A 22,802-nucleotide genomic window follows, 5' to 3' on the forward strand; every position below is an offset into this window, starting at 1 on the left:
CCTGGGGGTGCAACTGGCCTCCCGGTGCCAAGTGGGTAGGGAGATTTCCAGCAGCATCCCCCCTGATTCTCTGGTCCTGCAAGGTTCCCCCCACTACAGTCCGTCTCTCTTCTCTCCTCCCACCCACGCCTGTACAACCCACTTAGCCGGAGAGACTGAGTGACCAGACCCGGGAGCCTAGCAGGCCTGCTGGGCCCAAGTGGGCAGGGGAAAGGTCCTCCACACCTCCCCTGGTCCTCTGCTCCTGGAACGTCCCACCACCAGTCTGCTTCTCTTCCTCTTCCCCTGCCACACTCCAACGTTCCCGGGACCAATGCGTCTGGGAGGGGACCCTGGAGAGCTGGAAACCAGGCCTGGGAGCCCAGCAAGCTTCCCGGGCCCGTGGGCAGAAGTGCCTTCCAATCCTCCCCTGATCCTCTGATCCAAGAGGGTCCCTCCCCCCCTTCTGCCTCTCTTCTTTCCCCCCCACCACTTCCCTCCTGTACTTCAAGGACCAGTGGTGGGGAGGAGCCTTGGAAGGTGGAGGACCCACCCAGAAGAAATACCCGGCGGTGCCTCCCCTATTCTTCTGACCTGGAGAGATCCCTTCCCACCCCCACTGTATGCCTCTCTACCTCCCTCCCTCTCCCTCCCCACCACACCCCCAGGATCCTCATGCCGGAGGGGGGGCCCGGAGAGTGAAGGACCAGGCCTGGGGAGCCCAGTCGGCCTCCCTGGCCAAGAGGGCAGGCGAAATGTCCTCTCGCCTCCCTGTCCCCCAATCTCAAAACTCCCACCCCCACCTGTCCGCCTCTTCACCTCCTCGCCCCTCCTCCCTCCTTCCCACACCCGCAGGACCCAGGCAGCCTGGAGGGGGACTTGGAGGGTGGAGGACCCCGCTGGGGAACCCAGCAGGTTCCCAAGCCGGGAAGCTCAGCAGGCCTCCTGGGTGGGAGAAACCCAGTTGCGGTTTTGGATCTCCCCAGGCCCCAATGGTCCCTCCAGGTGGGAACCTCCCCCCCACCCAGTCACCCCCCAGGGGCACCGGTCCCATCTGTCTGGCTTCCCCTTTCCCGCCCCCCTGACTTCCCCCAGGTCCTGCCTGGTTGCTCCCGGGTTCCTGCGGTCTGCTTGGGCCTTAGGTCCCCCCCACTCCTTTTTTCTTATGGTGTAGGAGCCCTGGACTCTTGGCTCCATCATAGCCAAGTCTTGTGTCAGTAGCTAAACATTTCAGTGGATGGAGGTGAATATATAAATAGAATATTTGGTTTGGAGTCTAGTTTGCAGACCGGAAATATCCTCATGGCATTTCTTTGCCTTCTTTTAGCTGATATTCATATTCTACACTTATAACAATGTGTCTCCTAATCTGATGCTAATAAAAGTTTAGATCTGTGGGACCCTTCACAAAACTTTCACACAAAACATTGACATGACTTTTGAGCAAACAAAGTACATGTTAACACTGTCCTTTTCCAGATGAGAACACTGAGGCTTGGAGAAGGTGATGATGGTGGCCGCCAGCTCCAGGCGGTGGCACAGGAGCGTGGAGCCCAGGCTCCCTCAGGATCCTGGTGCTTCCCAGTTCCCCTTTCTTCCCCCCACAGGCATAAAATAGATAAAAACGCATGATCTACAAACTGCTGTTCAAAAGGGAGCAGTTAGACCCAGCAATTCATTAATACTTCAAAGTATTTGTCAACATTTCACTGAAGATGCTTCTCGTTCAGAGCAGTGTTTTTGAACATTGGGTTCAACAAGCCAGACAGGAATCTAGAGGAATCGCACTGTCTGCTAGTGGAAAACAGACATCAGTAGCTCAGGGACACATGAAATGAAGTTTTAGTTTCACTTGCTAGCTCAGCTGTCGTCAGGCATTGAAAAGCTGTAAAAAGTCTTAGGTTTCCTCTCATCAGTTGCTAAGTAGAAAATGAAAGCTTATTCAGTAGAATTTTTCTGGGCAGAAGTATGCTAACCTAGACCCAAATTCTATGGATGTCATAGCCCCTGACGGTGTGCAGACTCGGATTGAGTGACGTGGTAAGATTTATGCTTTGTGCTGCCATGAAAACATCACGATTGTGATAGCCTGTGGTAATGCTTTTCCTCTGATTTATATTTTAGTGTTTAAATGGGTGAGAAGAACATTAATTGCTCTCGTTCAGGTCACTTTCGGAAGAACCATCAACAAGTGAGTTGCACAAAATTAATATTTGAATTCATGCCCTACCCTTTGCCTTAATAGTCAGATTACTGCCCCAACTAAAGGTATTTTCGTTTCTTTTTATTTGTGATATGATTCTAAGATTGGGTAGGGAAGCAGATTTCCGCAAGACTTTCTCCTCCAGAACGCACGGTGCACCAGGTGACATCAGCTCGGGCAGGCTGGCTGATGAGGGCAAGAAGATTGTTCCATAAAGTTCTCTGTTGATCAGGAGGACTGGTTTTAGTATCTTGGGTACAGCGTTTTTATGTCATGTGATGGGGATCTGTTTATGGCTTAGACTCTGAGCCATAATGAAAGTAAGTTGAACATCGCATGGCAGGTGTTTATTTGAAGGGAAATGCAAACCATATATGTTTTTTAGAGTTGGGGTGACATTAAAATAGTAATTCCTCGTTAGTTGATATCTGAGTATCCATCAGGGGTGTGTGTATCCTGTAAGCCCTCTGTGCGTTCTAAACTCTATCACGTTATCCATATACATGAAGGTTATAGTACTCAAGACTGAAAGCACTACGATTTCCCCATAAAAACCGAGTCAACTGCTAAAAATAAGGAGAAAAAATTAGTTATTTTTGTACAGCAGAATGTTTTAAGATGAAATTATCAGATTTTTCCAGGTGAAAGATTAATTTGTCAAATGTATGTTAACATTATAGTTTTATCACATAAATCTTAAAAATTTTTATGGGAAACAATAAAGAACATTTTATATTTTTATTCAGCTACAAATAGAATATATTTTTCTTGTGGTCCTAAACCAAAATTTACTTCTGTTTACTGCTAAGATTTAAAAAAAAAAAAAATGGTTTTAGTGGCTTTAGTTGACTTAGTAGTGTGGGCTTTTGTTTTAAGGAGAAAAATGCCCTGTTTAACTAACAGTTTCAGTCTGAGGCAAACCTCTTAACTTTAGCACTGACAGGCCCTGGATAAAGAAGTTTTCAAAATGGCTCTGTTTTTCTCAGAACTCCAGACTTGATAGTTTTTCTCAGTTTCAGAGAATCATGCATACGTTCCTTGCTCCTATTTATGAGATGGGCTCTTAATTTTAAGATGATCAGCTGTGGTTTGAGAGTGGTGAATACATTAGGCAGTTCTTTGCATGGGGCTGGGGGAGGGGCACCATGTAGGGAATCTTCAGGCTGTAGGTTCCTGTGGGCTCTTTATCAGGTAGGGAAATTACGGAGCGCCTGGACCTGTGCTCTTTTGCCTCAGGCAGACGACACATCATAAAACTAAGTAGCAGCACAGTGTGTGCCTCTTGCCACATACCAACCATAATTTCACATCCCAGAATTGCTTCGAAAGCTTCCTACGGTTTTGACTAATATAAAGTCATACCTAGATCGATAGGAAATACTTAGGTGATGACCTTTGGTAAAAGTCACTCACCTAATTTTAAGTTGCAAATTGAAATTTTTCTTCATTCCTTCATGCAGTGCCAGTGAGTAACCCAAAGGCTATAGGCAAAACAAGCTGTGTTTTTAACATAGATTTTACTTAGGCAGGCAGGTCAGCAGGTTCTCTCTTAAAGCCGAAGTCCCATTGAATTAATAAAATTATTTTATTTGGTCTAGATATAAATTGCACAGTTCTAAGCAGTATTGGGAAGTGTCTTAGGAATCATGCAGTTACAAACAGGATTACCAATGGTTCTTTTTTTTAAATTAATTTTTAAAAATTTATTTTTTGGCTGTATTGGGTCTTTGTTGCTTTCTCTAGTTGTGGCGAGCAGGGGCTGCTATTTGCTGTGGTGCATGGGCTTCTCACTGCAGTGGCTTCTCACTGCAGAGCATGGGCTCTAGGTGCACGGGCTTCAGTAGTTGCACCACACAAGTTCTAGAGCGCAGGCTCAGTAGTTGTGGCGCACGGGCTTAGTTGCTCTGTGTTATGTGGGATCTTTCCGGACCAGGGATGGAACCCGTGTCCCCTGCATTGGCAGGCGGATTCTTAACCACTGTGCCACCAGGGAAGTCCCAGCTGTGGTTCTGACTCATAGTGGAGTTTAGACTTCACTGGTGACTAGGTTACTGTGTGCAAAGTGATGGGCTTGAAACATCTATTTCAGATACTATTCCTGAAAACCTCACATTGTCCCTTTAAAAATCTGGTTGGGAAGTCAGATTCTTAAAGTGCTTTTTGATTTATTATTCATGAATTAAGTTTGAAATTTCAGGTCTTTCTAGCACTAACAGTCTTAAGATGATTCTGCTCCCCTTTTCTGCAGACTTCCAACTTCAGCACCACTTCTGGCTTTGTGAACTGTTGGTCTCTTGACAGCAGCAACCCTGTGGTTGGTTGGAATTTGATCAAGTAGGGTTTATGGTAAAAACCTTAAATAAACCTTATGATAAACCCTTTTTATCTGGATAACCAGATAAAAGCCACTTATTTATAACTGTGCCGGTCAAGGTCTGCCTGATTTGCATTCCTGTGGGAAGCTGAAGTGGCTGGAGAGCAGTGTATCTTTTCAAAGTCCTCACCTTGGTGGAGAAAAGGGATATCTTTTCCCCCTTTGCCTCATGAGCAAGTGAGATGTTTCCTGGGTCGGAGAACTCTGCCCAGTGTCCTCTGCCACAGCAGCCCTAAGGGACAACTAGTGATAAAGCCTGGTTCTCCCCAGGACTGCCAGAACTCAGGGAGGTTTTCAGACCACTTTTCACACTCTTTAAATGGATCGATGTTTTCATTTTATACCACTTCATGGAGAAATGAGTATGTTAAGTACCGTGCACAGTTAGAGTAGTTGCAAACTTCAAACAAACCAATCTCTTCTCAGTTCTTGCCTTTCCAGGTTGAAAGACACCTCAATTGACTTCTCTAAATGTGTGGCAAACATTTAGAGAAGTCAGTACCAGTGAAAATGTGAACTCCAGGAATGAATGGCCATCAGTGTTAGCAAAATAAAAAATAACTTTCAGAGTTTAAAAATCCACTTCTTAGTTTATTCATCAAATGCTTAGATCAGGCTGTATCTTAACCTGCTCACTGATAACTGCCTTTTGAGAACAGAGAATAAAACTTTTAAAAACCTCATCCAAGAAATATTTTTCTCTTAAAAGACAAATCCGGGACACAGTGAACTGGATTTTCAGTGAGCAAATGTTGGTTTACTACATCAATGTTTTCCGGGATGCTTTCTGGCCCAATGGGAAATTGGCACCACCAAACACAATCCCAAGTGAAGAGCAAAGCCAGGAAACGAAACAGAGGGCACAGCAGAAGCTGCTTGAAAACATTCCAGGTGAGGCCTGGGTTCTGATCCTGAAAGTCAGATACAAAGGGAGTGTTGTTAGCCCTTCTAAGGCATTTTGCACTTAGGAAACATTATTTACAATGAAAAAAAGCGATCATGCTTTTTTATTTGAAATCATGTCTTGTCCCTTGCTAAGAAATTATACTGAGAATCCCAATAAGAATGGTATTAATTATAATTTGACTAGAAAAATGTTTTAGAACGGATAATAAAATTTTATGCTTTAAAATCCTGTTAAAGTACTTTTAATTGGGGATCCACATATTGAAACTATAGTTTGTATAAATGCCTTACATTGAACAATTCTACATTTATTTTCTCCTTAAACATTGGGAAGAGCTGATCCCTCACGTTCCTCGTGTCTCCGTGACTTTATGTGCCGTGTGTGCATGTGTCGTAGCCCCGCACTGAAGGTCCGGGCAGGGTGCACTTTATCAATAGCAGTGTGGAATATAAACTGACTTTTTCAGATACGCTTCAGAGCCTTGTTGGACAGCAAAATGCCCGTCATGGTATAATAAAAATATTCAACGCGCTGCAGGAAACGAGAGCCAATAAGCATCTGTTGTATGTGAGTACTTTAAAGCCTCCCAGAGGGTTCACTATTTCTTCAGTGCTACATTTCTGTTGATATATGGGGATAGGTTTTACCTCTTTATACCTTAATCATTCTTATTACTTGTAACTCTGAACCCATTTTCTCTGCTTCATTTTTGTCTGTTCAATTTGGTTTAAAAAAAATAAAATAACCCCTTGGATGCAGCGTCCTCCTTCTCCTCGCCTGCTGGTTGCTTCTCTTGACTTGTGCTGTAACATTTCTGCCTGACTGCTTGGCTTTCTTATTTCAGCAAACAGTTTTTCTGATAAATACCACTGATGGTTTGATGATGGTTAGCGTAGCAGACTGTGAAATAAATCAATCTGATGCTAAATGGAATTTACAGAATACTAATTCCTTTTGAGAGCAACCGGTTCACTGAACATCATCTCAGACTTAAAATTAGACTTCTGTCTTAGATGTTGATATTTGAGTAAACCCTTAGAGAAAAAGCTTTTTTTTCTTTCTTTCTTGGTTCAGGTGCTGATGGAACTGCTGATAATTGAATTGTGTCCTGAGCTGAGAACTCATTTAGATCAACTTAAAGCTGGTCAGGTTTGAGACTGCACAAATAAACCACCAGAGAAATGTCTGTAATAATAGACATGAAGCATTTTCCTCTTTTCCACAGAGGGCTTGACTGAGAACCACACTGATCTTTTAGTTACCTCCCTCTAGTTCTATGTGAATTAAGCAGAATTGGGGGGGGGGGGGGGGGGGGACTTGATGCTGTATATTAGGCAACAGAAAAAACACTTGTTAATTATTTTTATTTTAATATAAATCCTTTAAAGGTCAACATACTGATTGAAATATAAATGTTAATATGTGATAAGAACCTAGGAACCTAGGAAATATTTTAAATATTTATGAAGTTTCGTTTTAAATGAAGAACTATGAATATTGTACAGTTACTTTCCTCACTGAGGATTCTGAACATTCCTATATTCGTGTGTATTGAATATTGTTGTGCAATGCTTTGTGTGAAGTTATTGTGAAAATCTTATTGTCTTTATTTTTACCAAAGATTTCCCATAGTTTGAAGCATTTGAAGCAATAAAATATAAAAATGAATTATAGCGCTCTGATGTTTAAGATGCTTACATCTCAAAAAAAAAGTTGAAATACTTAAGGCAGTTAGATATTTGTCAAGTGCCTTTTCTGTAGAAAATGTTGTGCATGTAAGTACTTCTGTAAGGAAGTATAACGGTTGTTGCCTTTCTCCAGACACAGAATGAATGTGAAAAGTACGATTTTTAGTGTGAATTAGAAGAGCCAAACTGGTGCTTGAAATGCTGTATCAAGGAGGTGCAATGGAGGGCAGGAATGAGATGGGGAAACAAAAGAGGAGGGAAGTTACTTCAGGCTGTTTAGGACTTGTGTCATCAAGTCTTGGGGACTAGTAGGGGCATTAGGTGACATCCAGGGTACAGATGCTGCTTTGCTTTTAGTAGTGGGACCATGGGCAAGTCACTTAATTTTCCTGGGTTTTACCATTTATTATGCAGTGATAATGAAACACTTTCCCCTTTCTAACCCCAAGGATTATGGAAACCAGTTAAGCAGAAATTCAGTTTGAATTCCATGAAAGAAAAATACTATATATATATTAAAATGGTATTAATTATATCATTGTTAGATCATACCTGCTGAGTTGATATGCCAAGTTCTTGATATGAAACATAAGTTCTGAAAGACAAATGATTAAAAATTAGTAAAGCAAATTTTATCTTTGAGATTCTCTTAGCTACAGCTCTTTGATCCTTTTTTCAAACCAAGATATTTGATACTTTTGAAAAACTTGAAGTTGGCTATTTATATGGATAAGAATTATTCTTCGTAGGGATGTAGAAAAGACATTCAGAGAAGAGAAGCAGTGTGAAGTCACCAAGCCCCAGGAACTCGTAGCAGTTACTAGGAGTGACCATCTTCTGCATAATTAAACCACAGCTGTTATGACTTCTCAGTCTTTAAGATGTCTCACTTTTTCATAAGTTATCAACTATAAAGACTCTTACAGAAGTTTTTTTTTTTTTTTTTTTTTTTTTAAAGTTAACGATCTTGAAGCTTCACCTCAAAGACTGACTCCAGTCACAGGTCAAGGTCGGCACATGGTTTGCAGCAGTGGTTTGCAGGGTCTCACCTGTGCCAGATGTGCGAGCTTTATGGTAACTAGAGTAAACTGAAATTTTAAATTCTGTGTTGGATTCACTTAGGACATTTAAGCATAGCATATCACCAAATATGACATGTCCCATTCCTACCTTTAGGATTTCTCAGACCTGTGTTTTAATGGCAGTTAAAGTGCCCTTCACTTTGGGGATGAAAAGCAACCTATTAAAAGCGCTATTAAAGTCCCCATACATGGCCTTATTGCATTTCTATTTTAAGGTTCTTAAAGGCTTAAGGAATTGGATTGAGTGTGGAGAAGAGAATACCAATTGGGAATCTGGATCTTCCAACAACTGAAGGAATGTTCTATGGATGGTATTAAGAAAACAAGAGCAAAGCAAGTGGGCTTGTATTGTAGAACGATTTAAGTTAGGTCTTCTGAAATCTTGTAATGGGCTAGGGACATGGAAATGTTGTTACTGGGAGAGGAGAGAGTCTTCAGTAGACATTTTAAAAGAAAAGGACTGGTTTTCAGGGATGGTTTTCAGTAGACATTTTAAAAGAAAAGGACTGGTTTTCAGGGATGGTTTAAGTTTCTACTCAAAGATTTAAAAGACAAGGATGTGGCCTAAGTTTGTCTTGATCAAAAGGGAAGAAATTTCAAAAAAGTGAAATTCAAATAATACAGACAAACCAGAACATAAACCAAGAGCAAGTAGTTCTGTGCCATACAGTACTTCTTTAGTGACCAGCATCTACATATTAATCACAATTTCCCAGTGCTAAGACGAGATCTTGTAAATCACTTTGGAGAGGATGGTTGTGATTTATAAAATAAAGCCCTAACATTTACAAAGAAGGTGTTGTTCAGGTATCTTAAACATTATTTTCAATATCTGTTTTGCAGATATATATTTCTTTACAATCTTTTGCAAATGGATTCAATTTTTACTGTCAGATTTTGTCTTTTTAGGTATAACTGATAAGGAAAGCCGCTTGCTAATTATAGTTCTTATATTGATAGATGATTTGAAATTTTATCTTGCTTTGAAATACATTGAGGGTTTTTAAAATGTAGAAAAGGACTTGAAGCACAAAGAAACATCTTGTTTCAATTGATTACCAGTTTTACGCATTAAATTAAGATGTTGAGGGGAAGATATGGAAAGGCAAGATTGTAAGCAATTTTGTAAACCCACTTATTTTGAAACTTAGATTTAAAATTTTCAATTTGGAATTTGCAATTTTAAAGTTTTAAATGACTGAAATAAAAGTTGTTCAGAATTCAAAGAACTAAGGATTAAAGAAATTTAAAGAATTAAACTTCAGACTTTTTTTTGTAAGTTTGTAGCATTTATACTTCTGAAGTTATTAAAGCTAAGATTGCTCTAAGTCTTTCAGGACCCTATTTAAGAAAGGAAAAGATACCGGCTTTATGGAATGGTTTTCAATATTTGACATGATCTTGGTCAGTCTCTAGGCTAAGAGCTGGATCTTTGAGGAATCTTCCTGAAATTCAATCCTGTAGCTAGGTTTCAAGTTGCAACATTATACAAATTCAAGAATGAAGGTAACCTGTCATCAGTAAAATACCCAGGATAACATAAAGTGAGAGGCAGAAAACAAACATAGCTAATATAAAAATTATAAAAATACACACATTCTGAGGCGTTAGAATTGATGATCTTTGTTGAAATGCATTGTCGTCTAAATTCTTTGATGAATAAGTAAAGTGTGAAGTTCATCTGCCAATGCAGGATTCAGATGACAAGCCTAAAAAATTAAGGAAAAAGTTATTTAGACATATTTTTTAAGACATATTTTGAAATGTTGGATCTTTTGTTTTTAAGAAATAGAGTACAGTGATTTAAGGGAATTTCGTAGTTGGAGATACATTTCTATTCTTAATTAGGAAAATCCAAGTTGACCTATGCAAAGTATTAATAGATCATACTAAAAATAACCATGCTATTATTCTTTAGGAGAGAAAATTCTCAGTGCCAAAAATAATGGATTTACACATTGATAGTATTCTAAGTTATAAATTATTAAAACAAGTGAAATAGAAAGCATTAACATTTGGCCTCAGACTTATCTCATATGAATAGCAGCATGGTTTTGTTATGCCTAAATTAGTAATAAGGTGCATAATTTCATACTATGTCAAGAATTTGAAAGACAGAAGTTACCTCATCCAAACCTTACTCCATGCAGATAATGTCCCTTTAGTACCCATGACAATTGGTCACTAGATATTTGCTTGGTTGCTTCTGGTGGCAACAAGTCACCACCTTGGCTTCTACACACAGTACCCCAAGCTGAGGTGTCCGCACAACCATTTCACACTAGGTTCAAGGCCTCTACATGTGGCACCCTATAAATCAAACTAGACTAAGCAAAAAGGGAAAAAGATTGGGATGTGTTCACACCATTGGTGCTCCTGGTTCTCAGGCCTTCAGACTCAGACTGGAACTATACCACCAGCCATCCTGAGTCTTCCAGCTTGCCGTCTCCATAATCATGTACAAATTAGTATATATAGGGGATGAGGACAAGATGCTGGACTAGAAGGACCTGAGCTCACCTCCTCTCACAAAAACACCAAAATCACAACTAACTGCTGAACAAGCATCAACAAAAAAGACTGGAACATACCAAAAGAGATATTCTGCACTTCCAAAAACAAAGAAGAAGCCACAACAAGATGGTAGGAGGGGCACATTCACAATACAATCAAATCCCATACCTGCTGGGTAGGTGACCCACAAAATGGAAAATAATTATATTGCAGAGATTCTCCCACAGGAGAGTTCTGAGTCCTCACGTCAGGCTCCCCAGCCTGGGGGTCTGGCATCAGGAGGAGGAGCCCCCAGAGCATCTGGCTTTGAAGGCCAGCAGGGCTTGATTGCAGGAGCTCTACAGGGCTGGGGAAAACAGAAACACCACTCCTGGAGGGTGCACACAAGGTCTTGTGTGCACCAGGACCCAGGAGAAAAAGTAGTGACTTCATAGGAGCCTGGGCCAGACCTACGTGCTGGTCTTAGAGGTCTCCTGGGGAGGTGGGGGGTGGCTGTGGCTCATTGTGGGGACAAGGACACTAGTGGTGGAGTTACTGGAGAGTAGTCATTGGTGTGAGCTGTCCTGAAAGCCACCATTTTGATGCTGAGAACTGGCCCCACCCAACATCCCGTAGGCTCCAGTGCTGGGATGCCTCAGGCCAGACAACCAACAGGGCAGGAACACAGCCCTACCCATCAGCAGAAAGGTTGCTTAAAGTCTTCCTGAGCCCACAGCTGCCTTAACACACCCCTTAGCACAGCCTGCCCACCAAAGGGACAAGACCCAGTTCCACCCACAGTGGAGGCATCAGTCCCTCCTATGAGGAAGCCTGCACAAGCCTCTTAAAATCAGCCTCACTCACCAAGGGGCAGACACTACAAGCAAGAGGAACTACAATCCTACAGCCTATGGGGTGGCAAATACAGAAAGATAAAATGAGATGGCAGAGGAATGCGTTCCAGTTGAAGGAACACGATAAAACCCCAGAACAACAGCTAAGTGGAGGTATGCAATCTACCTGAAAAAGAATTCAGAGCAATGACAGTAATGATGATCAAAGGTCTTGGAAGAAGAATGGAATCACAGACCAAGAAGATACAAGTAATGTTTAACAACAAGCTAGAAGATATAAAGAATAAACAGTTGAACACAATAACTGAAATGAAAAATACACTATAGAAGGACCAGCAAAATAACTGAGGCAGAACAGATAAGTGAGCTGGAAGAGTGGTGGAAATCATTGCCACAAAACAGAATAAAGAAAAAAAAGAATGAAAGGAGGACAGTCTAAGAGACCTCTGGGACAACAGTAAACACAGCAACATTTGCATTATAGGGGCCACAGAAGGATAAGAGAGAAAGGGCCTGAGAAAATATTTGAAGAGATAATAGCTGAAAAGTTCCCTAACATGGGAAAGGGAACAGTCACCCAAGTCCAGGAAGTGCAGAGTCCCATACAGGATGAACTCGAGGAACATGCTGAGAAACATATTAATCAAACTGACAAAAGGTAAAGACAAACAGAAAATATTAAGAGCAACAAGGGGAACGTAACGAGTAACATATAAGGGAATCCCTATACAGTCATCAGCTGATTTTCCAGCAGAAACTCTGCAGGCTTGAAGGGAGTGGCACAGTATATTTAAAGTGATGAAAGGGAAAGACCTACAACCAAGAATACTCTACCCAGCAAGGCTGTCGTTCAGATTTGGAGAAATTAAAAGCTTTACAGATAAGCAAAAGTTAAGAGAATTTTAGCACCAACAAACGCTAAAGGAACTTCTCTAGGTGGAAAAGAAAAGCCCACAACTAGAAACAAGAAAACACAAATGGGAAAGCTCACCAGTAAAGGCAAACATATAGTAAACATAGGAAACTACCCACATACAAATATATCAAAACCAGCAATCATGAGAAGAGGAAAGTACAAATGTGGGATATTGGAAATGCATTTGAAATTAAGAGACTGACAACTTAAAACAATCGTGTGTGTGTGTATGCTGCTATGTCAAAACCTCATGGTAATTGCAAACCAAAAATATAAAACAGGTACACACACACAAAAGAAAAAGGAATCTAAACACAACACTAAAGTAGTCATCAAATCACAAGAGATGGGAACAAAAGAGGAAAGGAAGAAAAAAGGCCTACAGAAATAAATCCAAAGTAATGAACAAAATGGCAATTTTTATTCATACATACTGGTCACTGTCTTAAATGTATATGGATTAAATACTTCAACCAAAAGACAGACTGGCTGAATAGATACAAAAACAAGACCTGTATATATGCTGTCTACAAAAGACCCACTTCAGATCTAGGGACACATATAGACTGAAAGTGAGGGGATAGAGAAAGGTATTCCATGCAAATAGAAAGCAAAAGAAAGCTGGAGTAGCAATATTCACATCAGACAAAATAGACTTTAAAATAAAGACTATTACAAGAGACAAAGAAGGACACTACATGATGATCAAGGGATCAATCCAAGAAGATATAACAAGTATAAATATCTATGCACCCAACACAGGAGCACCTCAATATATAAGGCAAATGCTAACAGCCATAAAAGGAGAAATTGACAGTAACAATAATAGTGGGGACTTTAACACTCCACTTACCTCAGTGGACAGATCATGCAGACAGAAAATCAATAAGGAAACAAAGGCTTTGAATGATGCATTAGACGAGATGAAGTTAACTGACATTTATAGAGCATTCCATTTAAAAGCAGCAGAATACATATTGTTCTCAAGTGCACATGGAACATTCTCCAGGAGAGATCACATGCTGGGCCATGAAGTGAGCCTCGGTAAATTTAAGAAAACTAAAATCCTTTCAAGCATCTTTTCTGACCACAATGCTATGAGATTAGAAATCAACTACAAGAATTAAACTATAAAAAGCACAAATGTGGAGGCTAAACAGTATGCTACTAAACAACCAGTGCATCACTGAAGAAATCAAAGAGGAAATCAAAAAATACCTAGAGACAAATGAAAATGAAAACACAATAATCTAACCCTATGGAACACAGCAAAAGCAGTTTTAAGAGGGAAGTTTATAGCAATACATTCTTACCTCAGGAAACAAGAAGAATCCCAAACAACCTAACCTTACACCTAAAGCAACCAGAGAAAGAACAAACAAAACCCAAAGTTAGCAGAGGGAAAGAAATCATAAAGATCAGAGCAAAAATATATGAAGTAGAGATGAACAATAGAAAAGATCCATGAAGCTAAAAGCTGGTTCATTGAAAAGATAAAATTGGTAAGCCTTTAGCCAGACTCAGCATGCAAGAAAGGGAAAGGGCTCAAATCAATAAGATGAGAAGTTAGAACTTGCACCACAGAGACTACTTATTACAAGCAACTTTATGCCAATAGAATGGTAACCTAGGAGAAATGGACAAATTCTTAGAAAGGTACAATCTCCCAAAACTGAACCAGGAAGAAATGAAAAATATGAACAGACCAATCACAAGCACTGACATTGAAACTGATTAAAACTCCCAACAAACAAAAATCCAGGACCTGATGGCTTCACGGGCAAATTCTATCAAACATTTAGAGAAGAGTTAACACCTATCCTTCTGAAACTATTTCAGAAAATTTCAGAGGAAGGAATACTCCCAAACTCATCCTATGAGGAAACCATCACCCTGACATCAAAACCAGACAAAGATACCACAAGAAAAGAAAATTGTGGGCCAATATCACTGATGAACATAGATGCAAAAATCTTCAAAATACTAGCAAACTGAATCCAGCAACACATTAAAAGGATCATGTGCCATGATCAAGTGGGATTTATCCCAGGGATGCAAGGATTTTTCAATATCCCCAAGTCAGTGTGATACATCACATTAATAAATTGAATAAAAACCATATGATCATTTTAATAGACACAGAAAAAGCTTTTGACAAAACACCAATTTATGATAAAAACTGTACAGAAAGTGGTCATAGAGGGAACCTACCTCAAAATAGTGAAGGTCATATATGACAAACCCACAGTTAACATCATACTCAATGGTGAAAAGCTAAAAGCATTCCCTCAAAGATCAGGAACAAGACAAGGATGTCCACTCTTGCCACTTTTATTCAACATAGTTTTGGAAGTCCTAGCCACAGCAATCAGAGAATAAAAAGAAATAAAAGGAACCCAAATTGGAAAAGAAGGTAAAAACTGTCACTGTTTGCAGATGACATGACACTACATAGAAAATCCTAAAGATGCTACAAGAAAAAAACTAGAGCTCATCTATGAATCTGGTAAAGTTGCAGGATACAAAATTAATACGGAGAAATCTCTTGCATTCCTATACACTAACAACAAAAGATCACAAAGAGAAATTAAGGAAACAATCCCATGTACCATCACATCAAAAAGAATAAAATACCTAGGAATAAACCTACCTAATGAGGCAAAAGACCTATACTCTGAAAACTCTTAAGACACTGATGAAAGAAATCAAAGATGACACAGATGGAAAGATATACTGTGTCCTTGGATTGAAAGAATCGATATTGTCAAAATGATTATACTACCTAAGCCAATCTACATATTCAATGCAGTCCCTGTCAAATTTCTAATGGCATTTTTCATAGAACTAGAACAAAAATATTTTTTTAATTTGTATGGAAACACAAAACCCCCAAATAGCCACAGCAATCTTGAGAAAGAAAAACAAAGCTGGAGGATTCAGGTTCCCTGACTTCATACTATACTATAAAGCTATAGTAATCAAAGCAGTATGGTGCTGGCATAAAGACAGACCTATAGATCAGTAGAACAGGATACAAAGCCCAGAAGTAAACCCATGCACCTATGGTCAATTAACCTATGACAAAGGAGGCAAGAATATGCAATGGCGAAAAGTCTCTTCAATAAGTGATGCTGGGAAAACTGGACAGCTATGTTGAAAAGAATGAAATTAGAACATTCTCTAACATCATACATAAAAATAATCTCAAAATGGATTAAAGACCTAAATGTAAGGCCAGAAACTAAAAATGTCATAGAGGAAAACACGCAGAACACTCTTTGACATAAATCACAACCATATCTTTTTGGTTCCACCTCCTAGACTAATGAAAATAAAAACAAAAACAAATGGAACCTAATTAAGCTTAAAAACTTTTGCACAGCAAAGGAAACCATAAAATGAGAGGACAACCCACAGAATGAGAGAAAATATGTTATCCCTTGTCAGCTGCATTATTTGTAATCTCCAAATTATACCAAATTATTGAGCTCATGCAGCTCAATATATATTAAAAAAAACCCAATCAAAAAATGGGAAGAAGATCTAAATAGACTTTTCTCCAAAGACAGACAGATGGCCAAAAAGCACAAAAAAAGATGCTCAACATCACTAATTAGAGAAATGCAAATCAAAACTACCAATGCGGTATCACCTCACACCCGTCAGAATGGGCATCATTAAAAAGTCTACAAATAAATGCTGGAGTGGGTGTAGAGAAAAGGGAGCCCTCCTAAACTGTTGGTGGGAATGTAAATTGGTGCAGCCACTACAGAAAACAGTATGGAGGCTCCTCAAACAATAACAACAACAACAACAACAAACTAGAATTGCCATATGATCCTGCAATCCCACTTCTGGGCATATATCTGAAGAAAACTATAATTCAAAAAGACACATGCATCCCAGTATTCATAGCAGCACTATTCACAACAGTCAAGACATGGAAACAACCTAAACGTCCACTGACAGATGAACTAATAAAGATGTGGTACATATATACAGTGGGATATTACTCAGCCATAAAAAAGAATGGAATCATGCCATTTGCAGCAATGTGGATGGACCTGGAGGTTACCATACTAAGTGAAGTAAACCAGAGAAAGACAAATAACATGATATCACATATATATGGAATCTAAAAAAGTGATACAGATGAACTTACGAAACAAGACTCAGACTTCAAAAACAAACTTATGGTTACCAAAGGGGGAAAGTGGGGCAGGAGGAATAAATTAGGAGGTTGGGATTAACATATACACACTACTATATATAAAATAGATAATCAACAAGGACCTACTGTATAACACAGGAAACTCTACTCAGGACTCTGTAATACCCTATATGGGAAAAGTATCTGATAAAGAATAGATGTATGTATAACTAAATTACTTTGCTGTTCACCTGAAACCAACAATGTTGTAAATCAACTATACTCCAATATTAAAAAATTTTTTTAAAGTCACCACCTTAAAAAAAAGTAGCTACCTTTAGGAAATAAAAATGAAAGTTTTACCTATATGCAGTTATTTTAGAAGATTATTTGTATTAAGCTAAAATCCACGCCACTCCCGCCCTTAGAATCGTTGCTGGGTCCTAGGAGGACATATATTGCTAGTTTCCTGGAAACTGAGAGGCAGAGGAGTGGACAGTCACCAGCCTGAGGGTGGCAGACCTGAGACCAGGTCTGGGGCTCCTGACTTTAAGCCCAGGGCCTATTCATCTGTGGCCTTGCCTTTCCTGCAACATGCTGCCATAGGCTGCGATTCTCCCTCCCTCCCCCATAGCGCCTCTTTTTTAGGACAGCCTTTAGGTCTGGTGAAGACCACTATCAGAAGCTCCTCAGGTCCTTTTTGTCTGAGGGAGATACTCAGAATTTCTCTTATTGTGCCTCACCTGACATGATTTCAGACCCTTCACTGGCTTACTTTTATTTATTTTTATTTATTTTGAGATATTTTTTTGAGATTTATTTTATTTTTAAACTCTTTATTGGAATATATTTGCTTTACACTCTTGTACCCGTCTCTGAGGTACACCAAAGTGAATCAGCTGCATCTACACACATATCCTCATATCCCCTCCCTCCTGTGACTCCCCCCCCCCCACCCTCCCCGTCCTGGCCCTCCAAGGCATCTCCCATGAAGTTGATCTCCTTTTGCTATACAGCAACTTCCCACTAGCTATCTATTTTACAGCTGGTAGTGTAAATATGTCTATTGTTACTCTCTCACCTCGTCCCAACTTCCCCTTTGCCCCTCACCCCAGCCCCGTGTCCTCAAGTCCATTCTCTACTTCTGTATCTCCACTCTTGCCTGTCACTGGTTTTATCAGTACTGTTTCTTCAGATTCCATATATATGTGTTAGCATACAGTATTTGTTTTTCTCTTTCTGGCTTACTTCACTCTGTATGACAGACTCTAGGTCTATCCACTTCATTACATATAGCTCCATCTCATTCCTTTTTATGGCTGAGTAATATTGCATTGTATATATGTGCCACATCTTCTTTATCCATTCATCTGCTGATGGACATCTAGGTTGTTTCCATGTCCTGGCTATTGTAAATATTGCTGCAATGAACATTATGCTACTTGTTTCTTTTTGGATCATGGTTTTCTCTGGGTATATGCCCAGGAGTGGGATTACTGGGTCATATGGTAGTTCTATTTGTAGTTTTTTAAGGAACCGCCAAACTGTTTTCCATAGTGGCTGTACCAGCTTACAAGCCCACCAACAGTGCAGGAGAGTTCCCTTTTCTCCACACCCTCTCCAACATTTATTGTTTCTAGATTTTTTGATGATGGCCATTCTGACTGGTGTGAGGTGATACCTCATTGTGGCTTTGACCTGCATTTCTCTGATGATTAGTGATGTTGAGCAACTTTTCATGTGTTTGTTGGCCATCTGTATGTCTTCTTTGGAGAAATGTCTATTTAGGTCTTCTGCCCATCTTTGGATTGGGTTATTTGCTCTTTTGGTATTAAGCTGCATGAGCTGCTTGTATATTTTGGAGATTAATCATTTGTCAGTTGCTTCATTGGCAAGTATTTTCTCCCATTCTGAGGGTTGCCTTCTTGTCTTGTTTATGGATTTTTTCGCTGTGCAAAAGCTTTTAAGTTTCATGAGGTCCCATGTGTTTATTCTTGATTTTATTTCCATGATTCTAGGAGGTGGGTCCAAAAGGATCTTGCTTTGATGTATGTCATAGAGTGTTCTGCCTATGTTTTCCTCTAGGAGTTTTATAGTGTCTGGCCTTACATGGAGGTCTTTAATCCATTTTGAGTTTATTTTTGAGTATGGTGTTAGGAAGTGTTCTAATTTCATTCTTTTACATGTTGCTGTCCAATTTTCCCAGCACCACTTATTGAAGAGGCTGTCTTTTTTCCATTGTATATTCTTGCCTCCTTTGTCAAAGATAAGCTGCCCACACGTGCTTGGGTTTATATCTGAGTTCTCTATTCTGTTCCATTGATCTTCCTTTCTGTTTTTGTGCCAGTACCATACTGTCTTGATCCCTGTAGGCTTGTAGTATAATTTGAAGTCAGGAAGCCTAATTCCACCAACTCCATCTTCCCTTCTCAAGATTGCTTTGGCTATTCAGAGTCTGTTGTGTTTCCATACAAATCATAAGATTTCTCGTTCTAGTTCTGTGAAAAATGCCACTGGTAATTTGATAGGGATTGTGTTGAATCTGTAAATTGCTTTGGGTAGTACACTCATTTTCACAACATTGATTCTTCCAATCCAAGAACATGGTATGTCCCTCCATCTGTTTGTGTCGTCTTTGATTTCTTTCATCAGTGTCTTATAGTTTTCTGCATACAGGTCTTTTGCCTCCTTAGGCAGGTTTATTCCTAGGTATTTTATTCTTTTTGTTGCAATGGTAAATGGAAGAGTTTCCTTAATTTCTCTTTCTGTTCTTTCATTGTTAGTATATAGGAATGCAAGAGATTTCTGTGCATTAATTTTGTATCCTGCTACTTTACTAAATTCATCGATTAGTGCTAGCAGTTTTCTGGTAGAGTCTTTAGGGTTTTCTATGTATAATATCATGTCATCTGCGAAGAGTGACAATTTTACTTCTTCTTTTCCAATCTGGATTCCTTTTATTTCATTTTCTTCTCTGATTGTTGTGGCTAACACTTCCAAAACTATGTTGAATAATAATGGTGAGAGTGAGCACCCTTGTCTTGTTCCTGTTCTTAGAGGGAATGCTTGCAGTTTTTCACTATTTAGGATGATGTTGGCTCTTGGATTGTCATATATGGTTTTTATTATGTTGAGGTAATTTCCTTCTATGCCTGTTTTCTGGAGAGCTTTTATCATAAATGGATGTTGATTTTTGTCAAAAGCTTTTTCTGCATCTATTGAGATTATCGTATTCAATTCGTTAATATGTTGTATCACATTGATTGATTTGCATATATTGAAGAATCCTTGCATTTCAGGGATAAACCCCACTTGATCATGGTGTATGATCTTTTTAATGTGCTGTTGAATTCTGTTAGCTAGTATTTTGTTGAGGATTTTTGCACCTATATTCATCAGGGATATTGACCTGTAATTTTCTTTTTTTTGTGACATCTTTGCCTGGTTTTGGTATCAGGGTGATGGTGGCCTCGTAGAATGAGTTCGGGAGTGTTCCTCCTTCTCCTGTAATTTGGAAGAGTTTGAGAAGGATAGGTGTTAGCTTTTCTCTAAATGTTTGATAGAATTCGCCTGTGAAGCTATCTGGCCCTGGGCTTTTGTTTGTTGGGAGATTTTTAATCATAGTCTCAATTTCCATACTTGTGATTGGTTTGTTCATATGTTCTATTTCTTCCTGGTTCAGTTTTGGAAGATTGTACTTTTCTAAGAATGTATCCATTTCTTCCAGGTTATCCAATTTATTGGCATACAGTTTCTTGTGGTAGTCTCTCATGATCTTTTGTATTTCTGCGGTGTCTATTGTTACTTCTGCTTTTTCATTTCTAATTCTGTTGATTTGCATCTTCTCTCTTTCTTTCCTGATAAGTTTGGCTAATGGTTTATCAATTTTGTTTATCTTCTCAAAGAACCAGCTTTTAGTTTTATTGATCTTTGCTATTGTTTCATTTCTTTTTCATTTATTTCTGCTCTGATCTTTATGATTTCTTTCCTTCTGCTCACTTTGGGGTTTTTTTGTTCTTCTTTCTCTAGTTGTAAAAGGTTTAAGGTTAGGTTGTTTATTTGATATTTTTCTTGTTTCTTGAGGTAGGACTGTATTGCTATAAAGTTCCCTCTTAGGACTGCTTTTGCTGCATCCTGTAAGTTTTGGGTTGTGTTTTGTCATTTGTTTCTAGGTATTTTTTGATTTCCTCTTTGATTTCTTTAGTGATTTCTTGGTTGTTTAATAGCATATTGTTTAGTCTCCATGTGGTTGTATTTTTTATAGTTTTTTTTCCTGTAATTGATATCTAGTGTCATGGCATTGTGGTCAGAGAAAATGCTTGATATGATTTCAAGTTTTTTGAATTTACCAAGGCTTGATTTGTGACCCAAGATGTGATCTATCCTGGAGAATGTTCTGTGTGCACTTGAGAAGAAAGTGTATTCTGTAGTTTTTGGATGGAATGTCGTATAAATATCAATTAAGTGGAGATGGTCTAATGTGTCATTTAAAGCTTGTGTGTCCTTATTTATTTTCTGTTTGGGTGATCTGTCCATTGTTTTACTTGGGGTGTTAAAGTCTCCTACTCTTATTGTGTTACTGTTGATGTCTCCTTTTATGGCTGTTAGCGTTTGCCTTATGTATTGAGGTGCTCCTATGTTGGGGGCATAGATATTTACAACTGTTATATCTTCTTCTTGGATGGATCCCTTGATCATTATGTAGTGTCCTTCCTTGTCTCTTGTAACAGTCTTTATTTTAAAGTCTAATTTGTCTGAGTATTGCTACTCCAGCTTTCTTTTGGCTTCCATTTGCATGGAATATCTTTTTCCATCCCTTTACTTTCAGTCTATATGTGTCCCTTGGTCTGAAGTGGATTTCTTGTAGACAGCATATATAAGGATCTTGTTTTTGTATCCATTCAACCAGTCTGTGTCTTTTGGTTGGAGCATTTAATCCATTTACATTTAAGGTGATTATTGACATGTATGTTCCTGTTACCATTTTAATTGTTGTTTGTATTTGTAGGTGTTTTCCTTCTCTTGTGTTTCCTGCTCAGAAAAGTTCCTTTAGCAATTGTTGTAAGGCTGGTTTGGTGGTGCTGAATTCTCTTAACTTTTGCTTGTCTGGAAAGCTTTTGATTTCTCCCTCAAATCTGAATGAGATTCTTGCTGGGTAGAGGATTCTTGGCTGTAGGTTTTTCTCTCTCAGGACTTTCAATATCTCCTGCTACTCCCTTCTGGCCTGCAGAGTTTCTGTAGAAAGATCAGCTCTTATCCTTATGGGTTTTCCCTTATATGTTATTTGCTGCTTTTCTCTTGCTGCTTTTAATATTTTTTCTTTGTGTTTAATTTTTGTTAGTTTAATATGTGCCTCAGTGTATTTCTCCTTGGGTTTAATTCTGTATGGGACTCTCTGTGCTTCTTGAACTTAAGTATTTCCTTTCCCATACTGGGGAAGTTTTCCACTATAACCTCTTCCAATATTTTCTCAGACCCTTTTTTTTTTTTCTTCTTCTGGGATGCCTATGATTCGAATGTTGGTGTGCTTAATATTATCACCAAGGTCTCTGAGACTGTCTTCCATTCTTTTTATTCTTTTTTCTTTTTCATGTTCTGTGGCAGTTATTTCCCCCATTCTATCTTCTAACTCACTTATTCGTTCTTCTGCCTCAGTTATCCTGTTTATACCATCTAGAGTATTTTTAATTTCGGTTATTTTGTTATCTAGTACTGTTTGCTCTTTAGTTCTGATTCCTTTTTAACTGTTTCTTGTAGATTTTGGATCATCTTTACTATCATAACTCTGAATTCTTTTTCAGGCAATTTTCCTATTTCCTCTTCATTTATTTGGTCTTGTGTATTTTTACCTTGTTGCTTCATCTGTGACATATTTTTTGTCGTCTCATTTTCCCACCACTTTGGATGGGCAGGATTGTGTTCCTGCTGGGTCTTGGTGTTAAGTTGAGAACCTCTGGGAGACCTCACAGTAAAGGATATTTCCTGGGAACTGGGTTTCCCTGTTAGTCCAATGTTTTGGCCTCAGAGCTCCCACCTCAGGAACACAGGCCTGATACTGGGCTTGTGTATCAAGATCCCACAAGCTGTGTGGAGCAGGGAAAATGAAAAAATGAAAGAAGGGAGGGAGGAAAGAGAGAGAGAGAGAAAGAAAGAAAA

At 39.2% G+C, this 22,802-nt stretch overlaps 2 protein-coding genes across 18 annotated transcripts in view; one reads left to right on the plus strand and one right to left on the minus strand.

Annotated features, from left to right (window-relative positions):
• SNX25 (sorting nexin 25) overlaps window positions 1-7,785 on the plus strand; it is a 115,809-nt gene extending 108,024 nt beyond the window's left edge. For 4 of the 6 annotated variants that reach the window (XM_057697109.1, XM_057697104.1, XM_057697103.1 and 1 more), the window contains 4 exons: window positions 2,104-2,170; window positions 5,266-5,447; window positions 5,930-6,030; window positions 6,538-6,769. In XM_057697109.1, coding sequence (XP_057553092.1) covers window positions 2,104-2,170; window positions 5,266-5,447; window positions 5,930-6,030; window positions 6,538-6,618 — 431 coding nt within the window. In that variant the 3' untranslated portion in view covers window positions 6,619-6,769. Of the gene's footprint in view, window positions 1-2,103; window positions 2,171-5,245; window positions 5,448-5,929; window positions 6,031-6,537 lie in introns of those variants that run through there. The other 2 variants (XM_057697102.1, XM_057697107.1) reach the window with 2 other exon arrangements.
• LRP2BP (LRP2 binding protein) overlaps window positions 5,331-22,802 on the minus strand; it is a 54,269-nt gene continuing 36,797 nt past the window's right edge. For 10 of the 12 annotated variants that reach the window (XM_057697113.1, XM_057697112.1, XM_057697118.1 and 7 more), the window contains one exon: window positions 10,965-11,093. In XM_057697113.1, coding sequence (XP_057553096.1) covers window positions 11,086-11,093 — 8 coding nt within the window. In that variant the 3' untranslated portion in view covers window positions 10,965-11,085. Of the gene's footprint in view, window positions 5,468-7,703; window positions 7,747-9,829; window positions 9,943-10,915; window positions 11,094-22,802 lie in introns of those variants that run through there. The other 2 variants (XR_009047735.1, XR_009047734.1) reach the window with 2 other exon arrangements.

Source organism: Hippopotamus amphibius, chromosome 10 (genome assembly GCF_030028045.1).
Source record: "Hippopotamus amphibius kiboko isolate mHipAmp2 chromosome 10, mHipAmp2.hap2, whole genome shotgun sequence".
Classification (NCBI taxonomy): Eukaryota; Metazoa; Chordata; class Mammalia; order Artiodactyla; family Hippopotamidae; genus Hippopotamus; species Hippopotamus amphibius.